Source organism: Dermacentor variabilis, chromosome 4, assembly GCF_050947875.1.
Source record: "Dermacentor variabilis isolate Ectoservices chromosome 4, ASM5094787v1, whole genome shotgun sequence".
Lineage (NCBI taxonomy): Eukaryota > Metazoa > Arthropoda > Arachnida > Ixodida > Ixodidae > Dermacentor > Dermacentor variabilis.
Window position 1 is genome coordinate 217,787,748 of NC_134571.1, and position 25,664 is coordinate 217,813,411.

The 25,664-nt window shown below is 46.0% G+C and overlaps 1 protein-coding gene across 1 annotated transcript in view; it reads left to right on the plus strand.

Annotated features, from left to right (window-relative positions):
* The first annotated feature begins 343 nt into the window (after window positions 1–343).
* The window catches only part of LOC142578519 (CRISP/Allergen/PR-1-like), a 137,184-nt gene continuing 111,863 nt past the window's right edge, over window positions 344–25,664 (plus strand). The window contains exons 1-2 of the mRNA XM_075687897.1: window positions 344–622; window positions 17,817–17,916. Coding sequence (XP_075544012.1) covers window positions 344–622; window positions 17,817–17,916 — 379 coding nt within the window. The remainder of the gene's footprint in view (window positions 623–17,816; window positions 17,917–25,664) is intronic.

The following is a 25,664-nucleotide window of genomic DNA, read 5'->3' on the forward strand; positions in this document are numbered from 1 at the left end:
ATATTATTGGCTGGTAGCTTTGCATTTAACGTACTGGAAAAATTGAATTTCTTTTGTCTAGTTCTTCCATTACAAATCACCTGTAAGGGAAATATTTCTTGAAGGACAACTCAGCTTTTAATACATGGTAATGATATTTGATATTGTGACATGTTAAGGCTCTATACTTCCATAAGAATAAACACAAGGTAAGAAAAGCTTATTTTTTATTCGCGTCTAAGGTAAGCACACTCCCCCCCCCCCCCCCATTTGTTGTTGCGCCACGAATAAAAACAGCCAGGTTTAAACACCTTCTTTGTCTGTAGGCCTTCTTCCCGACTCTGCAGCTGACGCCCTTGCGCTGATGTCGAGCCGTTTTATTTCGACGCTGGTGCTGCTGCTGTCATCGTCGCACTCGCTGGAGCCGTGCCGCGCCGAGTGCAGAGCCGAGTACCAGAAGCTGTCCGAGGGCGGCGTCACACACACGGCATGCAAGGCACCCAACCTGCGCTGCCGCATCCTCGATCGGGGCCTGAGAGGCGGCGAGGCCGAGGAGATCCTGCGATTGCACAATAACTATCGCAGTCAGATGGCGCTAGGCTTGGTGCCAGGATTCAAGCCAGCCGCCAACATGCACCAGTTGGTGAGCTATGTGCTCCCCGCGTAATAACTTTAATGGAATCCCCTGCCGAGAGAAAGCCACTCCCGAAGCTTTCAGATTACACGTGTTGTTCTCCGTGGACTAAAGCCCGTGTCTTCCCGTAGATTCCCATCACTACGTTTGAGAAACATGCCCCTCTTCCCAGCTGCCACTCATGGCGCAACATCTTCTAACGATTCATTCTATTTTACAACGAAGCTGTTAGCCTCAAGTTGGCTCGAATTTTCTGTGCCCACGTCCGTCAGCAAAGGTGTGGGCCGATACCGGCGTCAGTGCAGGGACAGGAGCAGTGCCTGGTGCCCCGTAACTTAGAGCCTTCAAACAGTCAGCAAAGTGAAGCGCACAGTGCATACATTCTTTGGAATCGCTCATGCAGCATACGGAACAATGAAGAACGATTTCAATGAAGAACGAGTGCAAAACAATCGTGCGAATCACACAATTGGTCATAAGGCGCTCCTGTAACAATGCGAAGCACGTAGCGCTTCCCGCATATGTTTGCCAGTAAAGATTACTGTTGCCCAATCTACCCCGCCGACGGCAGCTTTCGACGTGTGGAGTAACGTCCCTAGCCTTTCGTATACAAAACAACCAGCCTAGCAACTTATTTCAATGTTCCTGCAACAGCGCCAGAATTATCATTACTCTCTTTACTACCCTTAATCTATATTATCACTACTAGCACTACTCTAAATCAATAATGCATTGCATAACACCCTCAGCAGTCGTAGTTGTGGTTTTCAACAACTTCACTGGAGATCCACTTCCACCAGGCCAAGATGTAGAGCCAAACTTTTTCCATTCTTTTAGCCCTTCGTCATTGGCTCTGACGCCTCTACACTTTCGTTAACACGGCGATTCCCCATCCCTGTGACAGATAAGGAAAGAATAGAAAAACAATAAAGTTGATCTCTCTTTCATAGGTATCGGTAGAACATGAAAGTTAAACGTGTTTGCACATAAAGAGTTACATGTTTGCTCCATAAGCTCGCGGTCCGCTGCAGCGAAAGGTGCAACACTTGCGGGTCGGCGACCACGTTTCAAGGTTGCTTGGTGCGCGGCTTCCTGTTGGCGAACGGCATCCTGCTACCAAGTCGCTTCGAAGAAGGTACGAGCATTTCCGCCGGCTCCGTACACTCTGAAGCAAAACTGCACCCTTTTGCCACACAACGACAATCGTCATCTGTCTTGTCCGCATTTCCTTTCTTTAACGCGGCGAGCCCAGTACTTCCCAGTAACGAACCGCATGCGAGTTATCAACATGACATAGCATTCCCGACAGGAAAGTAGCGGGCGCGGCGTTTTCAAGAAAGGAAAAGCAAGCAAGGCAGTGATGATTATCGTTGTGCGGCTGATATACACCCCAAAGGTTGTACTTTTGTCTAAGAGTGTAGTGTATTGGGCAGCCAGTTGCGACGCGCTCAGCTTCAGCAATGCGAGTGGCCGAATCCGGCCTTGGAGACTCGGCCAATCCGGTGGCAGAGGTAATTGGCGCAATCCATCAGGAGGGCGGGAAAGCAAATCCACACGCCTTCTACGACCTCCTATATCGGTGCGTGCGGGCGCGCGCCGATCCAGGAAGCCGTGCCCTTTCGTCCCTCTTCTCCCCTTGCCATCTCTTTCACCTTCGACTGTATACGCGCGCGCCCGCCGGCCCGGCGCGAGCTTAGCCCGCTGCGTGATATTTCATGTTTCGTTATCTGCTGTTATCGGGAAGCGTGCCCTGCTGTGCGTTGACCGGCGTGGGGAGTTTCGTCAGTTTCGTGATCCCCGATTGTTGTGTGCTTGCGCTCAAAAACAAGCCTTGCAAGGTTGTTTCGGGTGCCTAAAGACAACAGGTGAGCGTGCGCACCCAAGGGCATCAGAAGGCGCATGTACATGAACACAGCCCTGTGCATGTGTGTGCTCCATGAGTCTGCGGACGTCTTTGCGCCTTGATTGTGCTACACTTCCCTCTTCACGGTAGAGAAAGCTGACAAATAGATGTTCCTCCTCATTGTCTCCTGGTTTATGACTTGTGTTTTTCTGTGCCAAGTCTCATTCTACAACTTCAGTAGCTTGCCCACCTTTCCATTCCGCCCTCAGTGCTTTTTCTGGGTGTCACGTCCTACAAACGTACTAAAAGTTGAAAAATTACTGTTAGTGTTTGTGTATTATCTCAGTATACGCCAATGGGCAAACCGCGCGCACACCCTTCATGTGTAGGTACGATACGCTCTTTTTTTCTTCTAGAAAGCATGGGCATCGCAACTGTCCTAAATGCAGATTTTTGCAGTTCTTGTTTCTTACACAAAAGAGTGCCCAGTAGGTACGACTTAGTGCCTTAAGTGCCGCAATTTTACTGCTAAGCATTGCATTCGGGGTGAAAGAAAAGTCGTGTTGTTGGCTTATTTTATCTGGTCTTTCATTGAGGAACAGGTCTTTTTGCGAACGTTTTCTACGTTTTGCTGAAAAAGCTGACTGACTAGCTTTTGTTCCCCCTTGCCGCAGTTACTGAAGTTGTGGCCAAGTGCAAAAAAATGCGATAATGTGTATTTCCATTTTTAATAGAATGCTATTTTTGTTCTTCCATGTCTTTTCCATATTGTTCTGTAGTAGTGAACATGTCACCTATTTCATATGCTTTTGTGCATATTTATCAGCAAGCTCTTCTTTTTGTTTTTGGTATGGTTGTCAGTCAAACAATCTTAGCATTTTGTTCTATTTTTAGGTATTTTGCGTGTTATTGTTTTTGCCATTACCTGTGAATTTGCCACTTCTTTAGTTGTCATGACTATGTCTCACATGTTACCCAGTTTTGTGCAATATCTCAGTGAGTATATCAGAAGCTCTCAGTGCGCATATCAGAAACGCTTCTACACCTTGTTCTTTAAGGCATTATATAAAATTTTTAAGAAAGCCTTGGGAGCTCTGCAAAGGGGGGAAGGCAGCTGGGGAGGATCAGGTAACAGCAGATTTGTTGAAGGATGGTGGGCAGATTATTCTAGACAAACTGGCCATCCTGTATACGCTATGCTTCATGACTTCGAGCGTACCGGAATCTTCGAGGAACGCTAACATAATCATAATCCATAAGAAAGGGGAGGCCAAAGACTTGAAAAATTATAGACCGATCAGCTTACTCTCCGTTGCCTACAAAGTATTTAGTAAGGTAATCACAAATAGAATCAGGAACACCTTAGACTTCTGTCAACCTAACGACCAGGCAGGATTCCGTAAAGGCTACTCAACAACAGAACATATTCACACTATCAATCAGGTGATACAGAAATGTGCGGAATATAACCAACCCTTATATATAGCTTTCATGGATTACGAGAAAGCGTTTGATTCAGTCGAAACCTCAGCAGTCATGGAGGCACTACCGAATCAGGATGTAAACGAGCCGTATGTAAAAATACTGAAAGATATCTATAGCGGCTCCACAGCCACCGTAGTCTTCCATAAAGACAGAAACAAAATCCCAATAAAGAAAGGCGTCAGGCAGGGAGATACGATCTCTCCAGTGCTATTCGCAGCGTGTTTACAGGAGGTATTCAGAGACTTGGATTGGGAAGAATTCGGGATAAGAGTTAATGGAGAATACCTTAGTAACTTGCGATTCGCTGATGATATTGCCTTGCTTAGTAACTCAGGGGACCAATTGCAATGCATGCTCACTCACCTGGAGAGGCAAAGCAGAAGGGTGGGTCAAAAATTAATCTGCAGAAAACTAAAGTAATGCTTAACAGTTTCGGAAGAGAACAGCAATTTACAATAAGTAGCGAGGCACTGGAAGTGGTACGGGAAAACATCTACTTAGGACAGGTAGTGACCGCAGATCCGGGTCATGAGACTGAAATAATCAGAAGTATAAGAATGATCTGGGGTGCCTTTGGCAGGCATTCTCAGATCATGAACAGCAGTTTGCCACTATCCCTCAAGAGAAAAGTGTATATTAGCTGCGTCTTACCAGTACTCACGTACGGGGCAGAAACCTGGAGGCTTCCGAAAAGGGTTCTACTTAATTTGGGAATGACGCAAGGAGCTATGGAAAGAAGAATGATGGGTGTAACGTTAAGGGATAAGGAAAGAGCAGATTCGGTGAGGGAACAAACGCGAGTTAATGACATTTTAGTTGAGATCAAGGAAAAGAAATGGGCATGGGCAGGACATGGAATGAGGGAGGAAGATAACCGATGGTCATTAAGTGTTACGGACTGGATTGCAAGGGAAGGGCAGCGTAGCAGGGGGTGGCAGAAAGTTAAATGGGCGGATGAGATTTAGAAGTTTGGAGGGACAACATGGCCATAATTATTACATGACCGGGGTAGTTGAAGAAGTATGGGAGATGCTTTTGCCCTGCAGTGGGCTTAACCAGGGAGATGATGATGATGATGATAAATATATTCTATATGTGTGTACAGGAAAAGGCCTTCGCGTTTTCTCGAGTTTTTCTAATCTTTTTTTTATTTCACTGTCTGAACTTTTGTGTTGTTTATTAGTCATGTACATCTCATACCTTTTCACTTTTGTTTATTTTCTGAATGTGTATCATGCCAAGTTGTGCAAAAATATTCGTTTTCGTAAGCGGACGTGAATAAAACGAGACCAAAGATGTGTTGTATTGGAAGTAGAATTTATATAGGTTCTGGAATATGCTGGCATAGTCATAGTCTGGACAAGACTGCGTGCGTGCTACGCACAAAGGAACCCCTGCACACCACTCGCCAGTTCATAAAGAATGCCTGGAGTAGCACACATGCGTGATAAATAAAAGTGAAACAACATGCACCGCGAACAGGCAAAAAGAAAGCAAAAGGAGCGTGGGGCATGGGGAAGGGTGGAAAGGGAGCGGAAGCGGGTCACGTTTTACAATTGCTAGTTGGTACAGCGTGGCGTGACGCTTTTCATGGCGCTCGACGTTTCTGCGCAGGTGCGAGTAAGATCGTGTGCGAGAAGAAAAATATGGGGGCCTTTGCTCCTTGATTATGCGAGTCTGCCTAGACAGAACTGAGGAGGTTGCTTAACGCGTGTTGTATGCGTTTGTCCGCAAGGCATGCCGGCATTGCGGAGTGCGGTCGAGTTTATTTACGCTCCGCCATTGGCTACCCGCGCGGTGAGGCAGTGGGCACGGACGCCCCATTTGGTGATCGCTGGGTCTGAAGGGGTAAGGTTCTGACTGGTGTTGTATAAGTGGGTATATTGCATTTTTGACAAGCACTGCTCCAGAAGGGCACATGTAACCGGCAAACGGAGGCCTCAGGAGAGCACCTGGGGGCATATTAAAGCAGGCGGCGCACTATCTCCAGGGCACCGGGGTATCAGGGGGATCAAAGCTGGAAGCAGGGCGGCCCATGGGTTGGGGCCGCAGAGGCCGAAGCGTGCCAGGGATTGTCCGCATAAAAAATTGGGTGTCCTTTGCCGCGGACAGCCGATCTTAAACACGCCTGGCACGCGCAGGCCTCTTCGAGCCCCAACCCACGGACAAGTCGGGGTTCTGGCGTTGATGTCCCTGTTGCCGCTTTGGTGGCCTAGAGGCGCTGCCAATAATGCGAAATAATGACACGTTGTTTTAATTAGCAAAACACGATTGAATAAATAATATTGTGTCAAGCCGCCAACTTGTGTCAGCACTGCCGCACCCCGCGACTTCTGCTGGCGCGCCTTGGGACAAGCACGTGCAACACGCGCTAAGAAACTCCTCCTTAGTGCCTAGACAGAGTCGTATATTCAAGGAGCAAAAGTCCCCACATTTCCACTCTCGCACCGGCTCTTACTCGTGTGTGTGCGCAAAAGTCCGTCGTCTCCGCAAGTGCTACGCGCCGCTGTACCTACTAGCAATTGGAAATACGCGAGCGGGTCGGCATAATAAAAACAAAACGACAAAAAAAACGCTAGGGACAGGAGGCGCCGCGCGGCTGTTGTTCCTGTTATCATGACAACGTAAACAATCATATGCGCTGCCATTTTGCTAAAGCATCGCCCGCCTGTTAGGGCCATAACTGAAGGGGCCTTTGGCGCTAGCGTCGAAAGAGCGTCTGCTTCAAAACAGCCAATGGCAGCCATGCAGAGATTCACCCCTTGGGTAGAGTTCGCAGCGTCAACGCTGGGAGCGTGCGGCGCGAATGCGCGAAGGCGTTCTGCTTCACTGGCACCTTTCTCGCCACATAAAAGCGATATTCGCCCTTCGACGTCGTTGCCTTTCTTCGCCGCTTAGCCCGCTTAGTCCAGTTTTCTTAGTTGATGCCATCGCAAGCGAAGCAGTAAGCGGCGCGTAAGCACTGCTAATGCATGTTGAAGCTGCACTCTGTACGTGACGAGGCGTCACAATCAATATAGCGACACAACGTTGGCACCCTCGGAACGAGCGATGTATGAGGCGTGCGCATATACTGCAGCGGTCCTTCCCTTTCGCGCTCTCCTAAGATGATGATGATTATTATTTGGTGTCCCCTTTGAAAAGGGGTGGTGCCAAGTAGTCACCTAGCCAGCCTGATTTAAGTAGGCATTCTGTACATTTTTTTTTCATTGTAGCATTTTCTGTATACATCTCCTTAGTCCTTTGTTTTTCTCCCTGAAAACTTGTCTCTATTTTGTGCTATATTTACTTATGACGGTAACGGATCCGGTCATATGAAACTCTTCCCTGCCTTTTTTTCTACCGATACTCTTGCTTATCTCTACTGCTGATCGGTTGATGCTTCCGTCTAATTTAGGTCCAAGCGCTTCTGAAAGCTTACGTTACCTACTGGTCTCAATGGATGAATAGCTTCTTCCCTTTCCACTAGAATGTACTGAGTGCTCTCCGCAGTTTTGCTGCACCGTACACATGCCTCATCTTAGTTGCGATTATTTGCTCCATTATGAATATTTGCTGCTTAGGCAGCCAGCTAGAGCTTCAAATAGCAAGACACTGCCCTTTGTGATTTCGTAGGTTTTATTTCGGCTAATGTTTTTCTTTTCATTCTTTTAAATCGCGATTTTAATTTCTTGTCATTCTTTGTATCCAATTATCCCTCTGTTTCTCTCACTTTATTTCTGCTTACTCCTGGTTGTCCATTTACACATTCAATTAACGTGTATTTGGTTGCCAGCTTTCTTGACACTTTTCTCCATTATACAAATACTTGTGAATAACTTGAAACAGGGCGAAAACGAGGACAGTAATCGAAAACAAACAAAACAGGACGAGCGTGGAACTGCCGACTGAAGAATTCATTGCAGGAAGAACCAGCTTTATAACATGCCAAAAAACGCGAACAAGAACCATAAGGTTGAAGGGTATGCGTTTACTGCATACAAGTACATGTATTTGTCAACAAGTAGTTTCGTTAGAAAAAGTTTTGTTCGACCGATTGACGCTACGCTGACAAATTTATCTTCTGATTTAGCAATGCAGTAAGCATCTACCGTTTCTCTCTTTTTTTGCGTGCTTCAGAAACACAGTCTCACTGAACATTGGGAGCACATGAGGATTTGTTACGTTCGCATTTTTTAGATAGCTCATCGCTTCGAGTGCACTGTGTTCTAGCCGCTTAAGTTCGCGCTAAAGTGAGGCACAGCACTGAGGGGTCATTTAGCTCGCTGTTGCTGTCGCGCTTAATCAGGCCAGCAGTAACAGGGAGTGTCCGAGGTCTTCCAGTGAGGTGTGTTCATGTTAACTTGTGCGTGCCTGACATCATGTTTGTTAATTTATGAGTAAACAAATGTTTACAAAATTATACAGCCGATAAAACCCTCCTTACTTCACATAGCTGTCTATAATTTCCTTTCACAATCGATGCTTCGCCTTTCGGGCGAAACTGCGACGTTCTCTAGTAAAAACTTTGTACTGTATGACTGCTTGGGTTATGCTTCGACTTCCTTGTTTTTCACTTTTATGCTTACCCAACGACAAAGTTTCCATCACGTGAGACATAAAAATATAAATTATAGGGTTTAACGTGCCAAAAACTACTTTCTGATTATGAGGCACTGCGTAGTGGAGGACTCCGCAGGTTTCGACCACCTGGGGTTCCTTAACGTGCACCTAAATCTAGATACACGGGTGTTTTCTCATTTCGCCCCCATCGAAATGCGGCCGCCACGGTCGGGATTCGATCCCGCGACCTAACGCCATAGCCACTGAGAAACCACGGCGGGGGGCCCGTCACGTAAGAGAGAAATGTGGGCCAATCCCGGAGGTACTGCCGTCGATATCGGGCCGACCAGCGGCGGAGCTGATGCAGCCTGCAAGTACACAGCAAAGTGAAGCGAGAAATGCATACATTCTGTGGGATCAAGCATACGATGTCACTACAGCCCGCAGAACCGGGCGGATTTAATTAACTTCGTGTTGCCTGTCTACGTGAAGGAAGCGACGTGAACACAGCATTGGGACAGACATTCCACAAAAGTGCACACTGCCATAGAGCCCAGCGACTGTAGCGCACCATGCGGATGGGATTAACTTCTTCCGGTTTCGGTTCCGGGCGCGCGTAATTTGAACACCAGCGGGCACGCGCTAAGCCGGCTGCGCTGCTCGGCGCCTTTTTTTTTTTTTTTTCTGCTGCTGCTCAGTCGCGCGCGTGTTCTTACTGGGGGACTGTTTAATTAAAATGATTGCGAACAATCTTTACAAGCCTCTATCGAATTTGTGTCACGTGTAAATTCATAAAGAAAACCAAAACGCCTTGTAAATGACGAAATATTTATTTCGCTCTATATAAATCCTCGTTCCGCGCTTTTGGTGCCTTCATTCAACGTTTTGGCACCAAGTAAGCCGCAGTAGTTCCCGTACGAAGCTCCAACGAACGGCATCAGCTGAATAAAGTAAATTACAAGCATGTGTCATTTTGTTATTTAGAACTTACAGGAATGCTGCCTGTAAGGAGAAACGTGTGAAAGTGGTGAATGGATGACATAACAAACAAAAGCAATGCGCTTTTACATACATGGTGTTGAAATACCCAACTCATTCCAAGCCGAACTATGAGTTATGAAGCAAACATCTGATTTCCAAGCATTTCCCGGGCATTATTTCCTGCACTTGAGCACAAATGCACGGGCGACTGCGCGTTTCCAAAACAACTTGGCCTCAAGCGACGCTAGAGTTTGCCACATACACAGAGGTGGCCGTAACACAGGCTCTCAGCCAGACGATGCTAGACTCTGACAGAATACCTTCTACTCGCACTCAAGAGAAATGCGTCAGTGCAAAGCCTGTTTTCAGACGTTCATATGACAGAATTTTCGAGTTCTTGGTTTTTGAGCTCCTTGGCGTTATCTTTTGCACCTTCTACCGGGGCAAGCAACACACTCCCGTGTTATCACTCTTGGCAAGCGCTCGTCGCGTCTTCAATAAGCGTGAGTACGAAAAGAAGGTATTCATTGCGGGGCCGTAGAAAGTGTCACAAACTTGTCTCACTAGATTCAAGATTCATTTATTTCTCCAAGAGAAAAAGCCCGGGGACAAAAAGCTGCCTTGGAGCAGCTTGATGGGGTCCGGGGCCCATTTACAAAATGGCAGCAGTGAAGGGAAAAAAGTACAATTTGACATACATCATGAATCAAAGAACCATACACAATGCAGAATTGCAATTAAACGTAATGTAAGACAAAGTAAAATTCAAATATACAATGCACTGAGAAGTAGCAGAAAAGCATAAAACAGCGGTATAGCAGAAACAGAAGGATTAAAACATAATTGCAAATTCAACAACTACGATATAATATATGAAGTTCAAACACAATACATAGCAGTATTTCTTCTTATACAACGACAAAAAATATAAAGCTATTAGCCTAATTTGGATTGAACCCACCACATGCTCGAAAAATTGCTGAACAATTGTTTTTCTGTTTAGGTTCATATTTTTTGTGTACCATTTGTTTGTGTTATGGGTGTTCGGAACCAGAAAATGCAACATTTGGGAGCCATACGTTGTGCGAAGTCGGGGTAGATGCAATTTCTCTTTGCGTCTGGTGCTTGTATGAGTGTGCGTTTGTGTCACCGAGGAGAGTTGGATAATGAACTTAGCCCGAGGCAAGCTGAAGTTATTCAAAGCGCGAAGAATGGTAAATGACACTAGATGATGAATGGGAGATATTCCATGTTTAATAAACAGTGGTCTGGTATGAGCTAGGTAATCCGAGCCAGAAACTATGCGGACAGCTTTTTCTTGCAGATGCAGTAGTTGGTTTAAATGCACGCGAGCCGCAGTTCCCCACACAAGATGACAATAGCTTATTTGAGAATGAAATAATGAATGATATATTAATTTTTCTAACTTTCACGGGAAACAAGTCGCGACCGCGTGAAAGAGCTCCTACAGATTTCGACAAGGTTAAAGAAAGATGACGGAAGTGATCAGCCCATTTAAGATGTTCGTCAAATATTACGCCAAGAGATTTATATTTACTTACGATTTTGACAGCGTAGTCTCCTATAAGCAGTGGGATTGATATGGTTACTTTCCGATTTATCGAACGAGAAATAACCGCCTTTGTTTTATTATAATTAATCTTTAAGCTGTTTACATGTGACCAGTTATAGAGGCTTTCTAATATGACGTTCGCTTCAAGTAGGAGTTCATTAGATGAGTTTCCAGATAAAAATAAACTAGTGTCGTCGGCATATATTATAAATATATGGAGGCCTTCGTGGAAATATGGACGAGATCGTTTATACATACGTTAAAAAGGAACAGACACTCCCTACGGATACTGCCCTGTGGTACTCCGCATCTTATATATTCAAAACTGCAGCTACAACCATCGACACATACAGATTGCTGCCGTTCTTCAAGGTATGACCTCATCAACTTAAGCGATTGCCTCTTATACCGTATGCAGAAAGTTTATGTAAAAGAATGTTATGATTAATACGGTCAAACGCTTTGCTGCAATCAACAAAAATGCCCAGTGTTAGAAGTTTCATTTTCAATGTTTTGCAAAAAACAGCTGCTCATAGAAACTAAGATTCAGTACACTCCAAAGTAATTCTCAACACGGCCGGCTTGCTTTTCGCTAACTGCTTCATAACCCCCGGCGCCGCGACCATGCCTCAAAAGTATCCCAAGAAGTTACGAAATTACAGTAATTTTTGTGGGTCAGAAAAAACAACCAAAACTTGTCTCAGTAATATTCACTACACACAAAACAGCGTCACACGGCCGAGGTGCTTTTCGTTAACAGCATCACAAAGCGGATGCGGCGAGGGTGCCCAAAAACTACCGAAATAAGTTAAAATAATGTTGGGGCTCATAGAAAGCGTCGCAAACACCTCCCAGTGCGAGTGATTAAGTCAAATTAACTACGCCAGGAAGGCCGAATTTTTTTTTTTCGCTAACTGCGTCACAAGTCTCGGTTCCGTGCCGTAAAAGCCAAAATTGCTTGAAATGCGTCGCAGACTGTCGAACAATATTTCTCACCTTGGCGTAGTCCAATAGTGCAGTGGTGCCGTGTCGAAGTGCAGGAGAAACGCAAGAATACGCCGGGAGCCCAACAAACATGCTACATCTAAAGCAGACGGATCGCCGAACGGGTGAACTTCACACGCGCAACTGGCCCCGCTGACTTCAGTCGCGCCAGTCACTGGCGCATTACGCAAGCATCTGTCGCGCATGGTGTGCCATTAGCTTGCTGCTATAGGTGATTCAAGACAAATAGGTCGCAAAGTATAAGTTCATTTACAAGCAAAACTTTTTAGTTTTAGAGGGAAAGAATTTAAAGAATAACACATTGTCTGTGCGTTTATTTAACACAATTTTTTACGCGCGCCTTAAGTAACGGATGAGATTAACACTTGCCGTGACGTGTTTCCAGTAACTAGTTTTGACCAAGTGTCCCCTCTTGATGACCTTGTTTTTCTATGAAACGGCGCTCACAAATCTCTCGGCACACACCGCAACCCGCCCCTTTCGCACATCGCTTTCAAGATATGAGCCCGCGCGAAGGCGAAGCGGCGATAACACAGCGCTCGAAGCTATCAGCAGTCGTCACTGTCTGCATCGCAGATCGCGTTCCAGATATGATCCACGCTGCGCACGATTTGACGCCGATGGATAAGGCGCCAAAAAGCGATGCCAGCTTGTAATGATCTGAACGTCAACAGCGCACGTGGTGCCGCCACCTGCAGTGGTTTGCTTACCTCATCAGTTCACCTGGCACCGCCGTGCGCCGCAGTTCGTGTTGCCGTAGCACTGTAATTTATACCGGTCCCCCCCCCCCTTATCAGGTTTCATAACATTGCTAACGACACCGGGCTGCGTGGAGATGAGCAAGTGGTACATCCTTGCGGATATACACACAACTCTCACAGTAGTTCCTGCGTGAATTTGTTGTCTCAGTAGCGTTTACACCATGGTGTATACTATTTACTCACAACTTCATTGTTCGTGTTTTGATATAGCTATATAACTGTCTTCCTTTACATAGCAGTATACTTTTTCGGCATCTGAATTATACGTTTAACACCCTTTGATCTTCCGCCCTCCCTCGTGTTAAAGTGAGGCATACTCACTAATTTCCTGGCTATTTTTTTCAGTATGCCTCAGCGATTTTACATATTCTTTCTTGAATAGGTAGTTCCGGTGCCCAAATTGAGTAGTAAAAATTCGTCTCCTAACTATCGCCCGATAACTAGGATTCTCTGTAAAATCTTTGAGCATATCATCTACACCAACATTGCTACTGTTTCGGAAAGGCAATCTTTCATTTGTTCAGTTTTTACAAAGCCTTTGCTTCTTCGTTAAATTAGCGTTTTCTTTTTCTTTTTTTGTGTGTAGACCAACAGGTTTTTATAACTTGTTAAGTGTGCTGTGCATTGTTTACCTACTCAAGTAGCGTTAATTTTCTTTTTAGCATATTTACATCATTGTATAAGTTAGGTGAGCGCGTATTACGCATTCTATGAGTTATTATTCATCAAATGAATGTTGATTGCCCTCATCCCCCCCTCCCGTTTACCCCCTTTATTTAGTGTCACGCAGGGCCCTGATGGCATATAAAAAAATAAATGAACAAATTAATAGTGTAGGAACTCATCTAGATTTATTTCATATTTCACAGTCAGTCTTTAAAAAAAGATTTATTTTGAACCTCCCGTCCATCCAAGGACGTACAGTTCTTCTCCCTGCACTTTTATTCCATTTTTTTATGTGCACCGGACGAAGACGAAGTGTCTGCGCGTAAGGACGCTATTTCTCTAGCTCAGCTGTTTTCTTCTTATTTCTGTGTACATCTTTGGAGGGCCGGCATAGTTCGTGGCGCCGATGCAAATTGGCGTCCCCATGCCCCTGCCGCGAATGGCGACTTCAGCGGCGGCTGCGTCTAGGAAGCGCACCGGCCTCCAGAGCGACACCGACGGCGATGACACCAGCGTCTACTCGCTCAGCAGTGCGGACTTCTCCGGTGACGCCTTCGAGCTTGTGCGGAGCCGCAAGGCGAAACAAAGACACACCACCAGGGCATGCATGTCTTCGAGTACGCCATCGTTGGGACCAACTCGGAATACCGCAGTCCGTGCGATTCCATTTGTACCAGAACTTGCTACCGACAACCTAGGCGACTCAACAGACAGTCTGTATTGGTGAAACTTGAAGCGGTGGCACCAAATCAGGTAACAGACGTTGGAGTCAACACACGAAAAAATGTGTTGGCTGCCGACGTCACACATGAGACTGCGCTAAGAAATTTGACTAAAGTTACAGAACTAGGTGGAGTTAAGCTCCGCTCGTACATCCCCATGAACAGTGGTTCCACTACTGGTGGCATCTACGACGTGGATGTCTCCATCTCCAGCGCTGACTTGCCGATTCTAGTGAAACCTGCCGTTGATGGCGCCGCCATAACACATGTGTATCGCCTCGGCACATCCCGTTGTGTGAAAATTATTTTCAAGGGCGAGACTCTCCCTTCGCACGTCAATGTGGGCCACTTTAGACACCCTGTGCGACCACTCGTCCCAAGGCCACTGCAATGCCGCAATTGTTTGAAGCTGAGACACGTGAGCGCCATGGGCGAAAACACGAGAGCTTGCGAACGCTGCACCGAGCCTCACGCTGCAGACTCGTATGAGCCACGGTTCTCAAATGCACCAATTCCCTTGGGTCCCATGATGCTTCCTCGAAGGACTGCCCCAAAATGAAGAAGGAAAAGCCCATCTTGAAGCAGATAGCGGGAGACCATTCGTCTCGCAGGCAGCTGTTGCGGCCATTAGAAAGCGACGCTCCCGACGCCGTCGGACTTCAAAGAACGCTGAAGCCTCTGCGAAGACTACCCCCCCATCCGACAGCACCTCCTCCCCTGCCCCTAGGCCTGGCGCAATTGAATCTAAATCTGACAAGGTCATGGCGGAGAACAATACAACTTGGTCCGCACTACTAAAGCAACAGCCAAAGCCATAACAACAACAGAAGTCACAACCGAAGCCGCAGCCGATGCCACAGCTGATGCCACCACCGAAGCCGGAGCCGCGTGGAGGGATACTGCTGCGCACGGCTGTAGAGTGCACAGCGCGGGTTCCTCACAAATTCGCCCGAAGAAGACCGGCAAGTGGTTATGATGCTCCGGTCTCTGATTATTACTTTTCGAATGCTCTTAAATAACCTTGACACTCCGTCAGTGCGAGGTGCAATAAAAGCGCTGGGTGCTCTCAATTCAGTACTTCCAACTCTTGAGTTGGCATTATGGCTCACCCGCCTCATTCTATTCGCGCTGACGTCAAAACGGCTGGGGTTTAGCTTAACAATATACTGCCACGCACTGCAACGTACTGCTGACGTCCACCGCCTCCTTGGTCTTCACTGGTGACTTCAACGTGCATCACCAGCTATGGGGAAGCAGCAAGGTTGGCTTCAGGCAGCGGAATGACGGCAGCCTAACGTATCAGCGGAGTACTTGCTTGGACTTGACTGGTTTCCAGGTGCTTTTCTGCGTGCAGACAGTGTTCCCTCTATCCCACTTTCCTCTTTCTGTTCCCCCATATCCCTTCCCCTAGTATAGGGTAGCAAACCGGACGCTCGCCTGGTTGTCCTTCCTGCCTTTCCTCTCTTTGATATCTCGCTCCATGCGCACCAAATGCCAATTTTACAGCAGCTCTTCGATAAATGTCTAGTCTTGGTGAACCTCAAATTTCAGCTACACTACCAAATTACCAACTGTAAGTGAGGTCGTCTTTACATGCCCTTTCCTCGCATTTCTAAAGATTTGTGGAGCGAAAGCGTTCGAGGGCAATCTACCACGTGCAAGCTGCTAAAGGTATGCACTGGTACAAACATTCCATTTCCCCACCTTTTAACATCCTGTAAAAATATAGTTTCTGCCTTTTTCACATAGTGCGCAGTTCATCGCTGGTTACGGGCACGCACAGCGACGACTTCCTCGCGAGGCGTTGCTGCAGTCTCGGGTGTGGCGCACTTGATCACTTGTCCCAGCGAATAGCTGAAGGCCTAATACCAAAGCTGCTGAAGTGTCTGCATCGTTTAGTTAACTTATGGTAATTTTAATATTACCGTTTACGTGGCATGACTACATTTGCAGAGAAGTTAAGGGGGCACCGCGAATTAATCTTCAAATTCCTTGCAATCGTTGGCGCACAAAAATCGATGTTGCCTCCGGACTGCCTACCCACAGCCCCCCTGAAAAATTCGGTAGTACCTATAACAACTACATCCATCATTTGACATATGAGAAAAACGGGTTTTTCTATGGGATCCGATATGTTGCTTACGGGATTATTGGATTTAGGGGTCATATGAGTTTTTTCAATTGGGAGCGTTCTGATAATGCAATGCAAATTGTGAAGGAGCACTTTTTAAATAACCGGTGCTGTTTGTAAAAAGAACAGAACACCGTCCATGTACCTCCTCATACAGATGGTAAACCAGCGAAGCTGAAATATGCGGCACCTGTATTTATGTTCACGTCGAGGTTGTCGCCGGACCATCGGCCGCCGGATCCGCCGGATCCTCGGTCCGTCGTCGCCGCTGCTGATCTCGCTCGGCCGCGGCCGCGTAACGTTGCCGCTTTAGCTCCGCTTCGCGAACTAGCTCGGCCACCCGAGCGGCCGGATCACTGCGCTCGGCATCTCTGGCCCGATCTTTTGCCGAGATGTTCGCGCGACGCTGACGAGATCTCTCCCGCTCCTGCTCCCGGCGCTGTTGCTCGTAGGCCAACTGATCCTCGGAAGAACGAATGATGCGTGGATGTCCCATTGCGAATTCAGGGAGAGACTGCTGCGTGCGCACTTCGCTGCGAGGGACAGGCGGCGTCACCATCGGCGAAACGCTTGCGTCACTAGGCTAGGCTCTCGTCACTAGGCTTTCGCCTAGGCTAAAGCCAACGGCTAGAGCATAGGCGTATACAGCTTTGCTTTAAAAAGTGTCGACACCAACCGTGCAAATGCGCTAGTATCACTGCTCGCGCGTTCGTCGTCGTCTTCTTCCACAGCTGGTTCCGTTGTGCAAAGAACTAGCATCATCAGCAATGGCTCGGGCGTCTTCGTCTTTCACAGCTGGCTTCATTGCCGCTCATCATTGCAGTGTAGAATCTCACTTCTGTCGTCGTAATGGGGAGGCCGCGTTGACGGGAGGAATGAGCCATTGCTTTCTGTGGTCAGACCCCGAGCGTTTCGCCGAGACATACACAGATTCTCAGTAATAAATAGAGGCACAAGTCGCGCGGACACTTTTGTTGTGCCTGATGGCAGCGTCGATGGTATTAAAATTTACAGGGGTTATAAGGTACTTTATATATGAGCAGCGCCAGAAGACACGTTAGATATGCTTTCGCATGACACCTTCCGTTGCGGTTGTCTGTGATTCACTTCTGTAAATTTGACTCTCATTGATGGTACCTGTAACTATCACAAAAAATAATTGTAAGATAAAAAATTTGTTGGATGTTACTACTATTTACTATAAAGAACTTCGCCTGTGAAAATGCGCGCTTTTATTAGTGTACGTGTAACAGCCAAATATCGTGTCCCATTTAGAGCACTTGACAGCAACGTGCACAGGAAACGCAACATATGGAGCGTTCTTCAGTTTCCTGAATACGCTTGCTTTCCAATTTCAGTATGAACAGAAGCAAGTTTATATCCTTTGTTGACTTGCTGACAGAGAATATTATATTGTTTATCTCTACGGCAGCATCGACACCATCAGTGATATGTAATGTCCGCTGTAAGCCATGCATCGAATGCACCCCGCAGCTCTGGGACGCCGGACTGGCCGAGGTCGCACAAGCTCACGCTGACCAGTGCTCGGAGAAGCGCTACGCCGAACACGACAAGAAGCAGGCGAGAGTGACAGGTGAGTGCGGCCTGCCGGTCTTTTGTCTGGTGAAGCATTCGCCAGTGCAAAACCTTTAGGTGAATGGTCGCACTTTCTATGTAATCAGTCGGCGCATTTGTCGCAGAGGATTTGTTAGAAAGCGCTTGGCCGCGGCGGACGAATGTTTTCCGTGCGTATGTCTCACTGCAAAGTAAGGTAGTGAAGCAGACGTAAGCATTCACTGACGTTTCCGCGTGCTACGACGGTTCCGTCTCACTTTCCCTGCAGGGCGACTGAGGAGGCTGTACGCGGGAGTTTACTTTATAAGAAGGATCTTGGGCAACATTTTACAAGCTATCATGAGAAGCGAATAAACAAAGACGGCAAGGACCACACAGGGGAAATTACTTGTACTTACTGATTGAATTAAAGAAATCATAAAGTAATGACAATGAGAGTGGATGAAACAAAAACTATATGATTCATAAAAATCGGGCCCCTTGGTTAATCCCCTGCGCGTTCTTTTCAGAAGCTATGTTACTTGTTCTTGCTTATACCCTTTTACCTTCTACTACGCACATTCTTGCACGAGAGCCCCCCCCCCCCCCCCCCCCCATAGGCAGAGATGAAGTTGACACACTCTGAATCGCCTCCGCGATACCGGGTGATATGCATAATGTGCCATATGGGAGATATGCGACCTAATTGCTGTGAAGTTTCACATGGGCTATCAAACTCATATAGCGCCTCTACTTGATGTACTCAATTAACAAATATACAAATATGTTTTAAAGACACAGTACGTGACTTTACAATTATAAACAACAGACAAGCGCTCATTGTTCCAGACTAGAACAGTGCACGGTCCGACTGTATCAGCCAGGGTCCGCAGGAGAAACTCATTGTACGTGCCTTGATAACATCCTTGCTTAACGTTGTATGCATTCTATCACCAACTATATACATATTTCGATACTATGGTGCATTGCTCCGATAATGAAAAGCATATTTTGTCATGAAATGCAAAGCTTCATCGATGCACATAACCTCCTATCGCCCAACCAATATGGATTTATCTCCGGGCGTCTGACTCTGTTAGCGTTAGATCAACTAACTGATTGCCTTGAAATAATGCTGTTGGAAACAGCGGATTTACTTGCGCATTATTTTTAGACGTAACAAAAGCTTTTGATTACGTGAATCATGATGTTTCACTTTGTAAACTCCATAGCTATGGCTTCCGAGGGCCTATGAGTTTCAGTTTCACTTTATTATTTGTTCATACATTTAGTTACAAGAAATGATATGCAGACAAGGGTCCCATAGTAAGAGACTTCACTGGGACCATTGGTTAATTATTACATAAAAAATAAAGCGGTATACAGAGCAGCGAAACAACAAATGGAAAAAGCAAAAATAAGCAAGAAACTGAGTGAGGACACACATAACAAACGAAAGAAAGAGGAAACGTACGCACTCATAGCTAATTACGCCGCTACAAATTAGCAAAACAATATACAAAGTTAATCAGGCAGCAGCTAATTATTGAGTTAGTATTTAAATGAGTAGAAGGCGGATGACAATTTAGGGGCATATGGTAGATTCCAAAGCTTAAGAGCATAAAAAGAAGTAGCCATCATTCCTTAGCTAGTATGACATAAAGGTAACACGAAATATGCTTGTGCTACAAACCTTGTGTTATTAAGGTTAAGGAGTAGATCAGAACTATAATGAAGTTGTAAGGAACTTATTTAGTTAGTAATTTCAAAATTAACATCACTCAACGATAGTTGCACAAATCTGTAACTTGACGTAGTAGTTCTGCGGAAACTCGCAAGGTGGAGAGAAGTAATGGATGGATGTCTGATGGACGACGAACGGGTGGATGTCTGATTTTCCCTTTATTCAAATCTGTAACTTGAATAATGCGGCTTGTACGTAGTTTTGAGAAGACTTTAGTGAAAAAAAAATGGCCTTGGGTTATAATGCGAATAGTCTTACGTTTAATGTGCTGAATACAGGAAAAATGACAAAGATAAGTATTACCCCTTGAAGCAATACCACAAATGATATAACTATAAATGGAACGATGTGTAATGATAATAATGCTTCTTTGGAAAAAAATGCACGTGGTTTGAATAGTGCTCTATTGCCAAATGCTGTTTTTTGTTTGGTGTGGGTTAGTATACTTAAAATGGGGATCAAATTTATAGCGGACGAAAGACATACAAGTCGAGGCAGGAATGCCATGTCCATTGACGGTTGTGGTCAGAGATAAAGGTAAATGTCCCTACCATGACATAAATATCATGAATTGCGTTTTCATAGCATATAAAATTGGAAAACTGGCGTTACACAAATCAGTAATTTTACACAGGTCACTGTTTAGTTTCAAATTTAGCGAAAGTAAGGATTTATCTGAGAGGGGGAAAGCAGTATTGTCTGCGTATAATATAGGTAATGTATAATTAAGACGTAGGATAAATAATTCATAAACATGCAGAATAGCGGACCTAAAATGCAGCCCTGATTGGTCCTTGGTTAATAATTTTGCTTTCAGAGAAAGGCCTGCATGCGCACGCTGTTAATTCACGATCAAGTAGCTAACTTTATAAGTAAGGACCTGAAGCGTCATGCCAGGCAGGCTAAAGACAAGTTTTATAATGTAAGACTCAAAATGTTTTTAAGCAAAGCACATGGAAAGTTTTGGCGCTCTGTAAATCCTTCGAAGTCTCAAAGTACGAGAGGTAACCATAGTCAAAAAGGAGCTGAAAGCCTTCATTTGTTTTTCTCGTCAGTTTTCACTTCTGATGACGGTTTGTCGCCAATCTTGACAGAATCGCCAGGCTGCCCTCCAGTTCAAGACAGAAATCAAAGAGCAAGGGGTCTTAAGTTACTTCTTCACTTGTGTGTAAGAAAAACCCAGAGCCTTGACGGAATTCCAAATGAATTTCTCTTTCGATATGCACATTGTTTAGCCAAATACCTCGCAAAAATTTTTCAAACATTTATTACCACAGGGTCTTTCCCGGCTGCATGGAAACGTGAAAAAATTATGCCAATTTATAAGAGCGGTTCCACATCCTTCTCAATAATTTTCGCCCAATTTCTCTTAAATGTACCTGTTCCAAATTGCTTGAACATGTTGTGCTTAAACACCTCAGGGCATACCTGGACTATAACATCCTACATTCTTCTTAACATGGTTCCGTAAAGGGTTATCACAATCACCTAGCTTATAGAAACTGCTGACGGCCTCTCTTAAGCAAAGAGCAGCCGTGAAAAAACTAATATATTATTATTGGCTTTCACAAAAGCCTTCGATAAGGTATCCAACTTAAACTTGCTGCAAGAAATTAACGCTATCTTCAGAAAGCCCAAAATAACAAACTGGTTTTTTTCTTATCTCGCGCGAATACTTCGTCGACCTTGGAGGTTTTGAATCGACACTCAAGGGAGCGTTTTGGACCCCCTATTGTTCCTGGTTTTCATAAATGATTTACCAAAATCTAACACAGTTCCAGTAAGATTATTCTCAGATGATTGTGTCGTGATTGTCCCAACTAAATCACCAAGTGGCCGAGAGAAGCTAAGCACTAACTTACAAGAAATAAAACAAATGGTGCTCCACGTGGCAAATGGTGCCAAACCCAGACAAGTCAGTAATCTTGACCGCCACTAAAAAGACAAATGCGATGAAATATCCTTTGCATAGCAGGTACGCAAGTTATTAGCGCAACAGCACAAGTACCTCGGTTTAACTTTCACTTTTGACCGACGCTGGAATACGCACATAGATAACGTGTCCTCAGAGATTATCGGGTAATTTGGGGTCTGAGCCGTAGCATACGCAATGTAACTCCCAATGTAAAATTGCTCACTTTTAGAGAAGACCAGACATTGAACAAAGGATAATTGTGTGGGATTTCTACACCGCATCTAACACAGCAAAAATGGAAAAAGTTCAGAGACTGGCTTCCCGTTTTATTCATAATAAATATCGCTGCACCTATTCACCGACCAAGTTATGTAAACAAGCAAACCTTGAAACTTTTGAAGGCAGAACAAATGTTGAAAGGATGAAGTTTCTTTTCCTGCTAATTCCTTGTCACTTTAACATCAATACAACACAGTACGTTACAGTTGAGCCCGACCAACTTCTAGACATCGCCACAGTAGGTACATTGATGTGCCACTTTGTGATAATGATTGCTTTAAATACAGCATTCGTTTTCCTCGAGGTATTAAAGAGCGGAACCTGCTGCCTGACTCCATCGTGAGAAGTGACTCCTTTGATGTCTTCATTGAACGCCTCGAATATTTCATGCACCACAGCGCACCTACACTATAGCACAAGTCCCTGTCACAACTTGTGTATTCTGTATTCTTGTTCATTGATTCAGCTGTCTTTCTTTTCCAGTGCGTTTGTTTGTATATTGCGTCAGATCTGGTTGTTGAAATTATGCCCATGTATACTAATGTTTTTTCCACTACTGTAATAGCCTACAAAGGCTATTAGGGTTATTAAATGAATATATGAATGAATGAATTAGAGTTTATTGTATCAAATGCTATAGTAAAGCCCATGAAGGCCTAACCAACAAAGCGATATCAAGTGAATATCTCATGTAATCAGTTAAGCAAGCAAACCTAACTTAGTCGAGCTTCCTCAACGCAAACTGGACTGACAATGTTTCAGCAAGCTAACTTGTTAAGGTATCTGTTTATGCCAGTAAAGTAATACATATTCAACAAATTTACTAATTGTACATAAGATACTATAGGACTATAGTTAACAACTTGAGCTTTGTCACCTTATTGTGAGGAGGAATTACCTTAGCTTTTCTTAAACATCTGGCGAATATACCACTTTTAAAGATACGGCTAATTATATTACAGAGAGCATCAGATATAGTCGGAGCAACAAGCTTTAAATGCAATGCATAAATTCCGTCAAGACCAGCACTTGTCCTCTTTAAGTTGGGAATCTCACCGAGGACTTCCCCAGAGGTTACACAAAACAAAAACAAAAATTCGTCGCATCTGCTCGCATGATAGTCAGAAGAAACATGGGCCGTATTATATATCTCATAACAGTGGTTACTGAACGCATGGGCAATGCTAGGGGGGTTAGGGATAGTTACATTAGGCTAAGTTACATTGTTAGCCGAACTGCCAAAATGCGGTACATAAAAAACACGTTGATAAGTTACCATTCGTCTTTTCAATCAAACTTATTTTTCACAAATTCATTTTCGTAATAATGCCTGCTTGACATTTTCAATAAATTATTCAAGGTGACTATTTCTTATAACCACAACGCTAACTTAACTGATAAAGGCCGTTTTGTAACCTGTCTATATATGTTGTCTTTTTACAGCGAAGCGGTATATGGCTGTTTCCCCCCCCCCCTTTTTTTTTTCTTGCGTAGAAGACATTCGCGTAGACCAACAAATCGACATAGCTACGTCCAGCACTCCGATGCGCGTGTCGTCGAGCCGTGCTCGCCCAAGCGCCGATAACGTCAAACTATAGACTTTTTTTATGCTCGGCAGCAGAGTTTCCAGATGACTTCCGGTTAAACTCTCCGGAACAACACAAGTTACGACACTCTATAAATTTATAGGACCCTCTAGATGGCACCAGTTTTGCTGCATGGTTGGACTGTTTGACAAGTGAATTGTATTGTTAACTGCAACAAGAAAATTCACTGCCCTTTCACTCTGTGAAGAACGATGACTAGCCAGGCTGTGATTGTCGGCCTCTACCGGCCGAACTGCATCTCCGCCGCGGGGCAGACCAGCATTGGACAAGCTTATGGATCGGTAAACGTATGGGTGCGCTTGATGCCTGCTTCACCTCCACCGTGGGCTGGCCCTGCATTGTACTATCTTCGGGATCGGCCCACGTATCATGTTTGTATCATGCATTGTACCATGTTCGGGATTAGCCCACGTGTGGGGAAAGCTTAACGCCTGCTCCACTTCCGTCGCCACTCCTCCCTGCATTGCACTATGTTCGGGATCGGCCCACGTATGGGGAGTGCTTAACGCCTGCGTCACCTCCGCCGTGGGCCTAACTTGCATTGTACTATATTCCGGGTCGGCCCACGTATGGAGAGTGCTTAACGCCAGCTTCACCTCTGCCGCGGGTTGGCCCTTTATTACAGTATCTTCGGGATGGGCATACGTATGGGGAGCACTCAACGCTTGCTTCCCCTCCGCCGCGGGCCAGCCCGTTATTACAGTATCTTTGGGATGGGCACACGTATGGGGTGTGCTTAACGCCTGCTTCATCACCGCTGCGGGTCGGCCCGTTATTTTCGTATCTTAGGGATCAGCAAACGTACGGGGAGTGCTTAATGCCTGCTTCGCCTTGCCGCGCATCGGTGCGTGATTACAGTATGTTCGGGATCGGACCACGTATGAAAAGGGCTTAGCGCCTGCTTCACCGCCGCCGCGGGTCGGCCCGTTATTATAATTTTTTCGGGATCGGCTCACGTATGCGGAATGCATAACGCCTACCTCACTGCCGCCGCGGCTCGGCCCTGCATTGTACTATGTTCGGGTTCGGCCCACGTACGGGGAGTGCTTAACGCCTGCTTCATCTCCGCCGCGGGTAGGTCCGTTATTACAGTATCTTTGAGATCGGCCAACTTATGGGGAATGCTTAACGCCTGCTTCACTTCCGCCGCGGCTCGGCCCTGCATTCTACTATGTACGGGATCGGCCCACGTAAGGGGAGTGCTTAACGCCTGCTTCACCTCCGCCGTGGGTCGGCCCGTTATTACAGTATCTTCGGGATCGGCAGATATATAGGGTGTGCTTAACTCCTGCTTCACCCCCGCCCCGGGTCGACACGTCATTTACGTATCATCGGCATCGGCCCACGTATGAAGAGTGCTTAAGGCGTGCTTCACCTCCACCGTGGGTCGGCTCGTTATTCAGTAACTTCGGGATCAGCACACGTATGGGGAGTGCTCAACGCCTGCTTCGCCTCCACCGTGGGCCGGCGTTGCATTGTACTATCTTCGGGATCGGGCCATGTATGGAGTGTTCTTTACGCCTGGTTCACCTCCGCCGTGGGCCGGCCTTGCATTGTACTACGTTCAGGTTCGGCCCAGGTAATGGAAGAGCTTAACGCCTGCTTCACCTTCGCCGCAGGTTAGACCTTTATTACACTATCTTCGGGATCCGCCCACGTATTCAGAAAAGTTGGCCTATGTCCAGGCAGACTAGATCCGCCAGAACCTAGCCATAAAAAAGCTTCGTTTTAAAAAGCCCTTGCTTGAGCTCGACGCAAGGCGTGCGTTCTTTATGTCTGAAAACATCAAGAATATGTGCCTTGAGTAAACTGTGCGGCAGAATGCTTCTTTTTCTTGTGTACCTGGACTGCCGAAAATTGCTGACCGGAAGTTATCAGTGGTCATGAACTTACTGCTGCCGCATCACGGATGCAAATTACCTACAAACGCTACAGGCGCATGTATAGTCCGACATTATGTGTGCGCCTTTTTTTATGATGACGTCAACGTCGCCTAGCAACGTTATCAGCAGTTGCGTTCTGGCCGTGCTTGGCAGGACGCGTATGTTGCGCACCGAAGAAGACCAGCCCTCCGGGAGCAACGGCGTGGGCAGAAGCGGGAATGCGCGCGACGACGGCGGGAAGCCGCTATCGCCGAGTGCGCGTTGGTAGACGGGCCTGGACCGTCGCGTAGCCGCCTTCCGTCCGACAGGGAAAAGCAGCGTGCCCGTGAAGATCGCCTTCGCGAATAGAAACGTGAATGG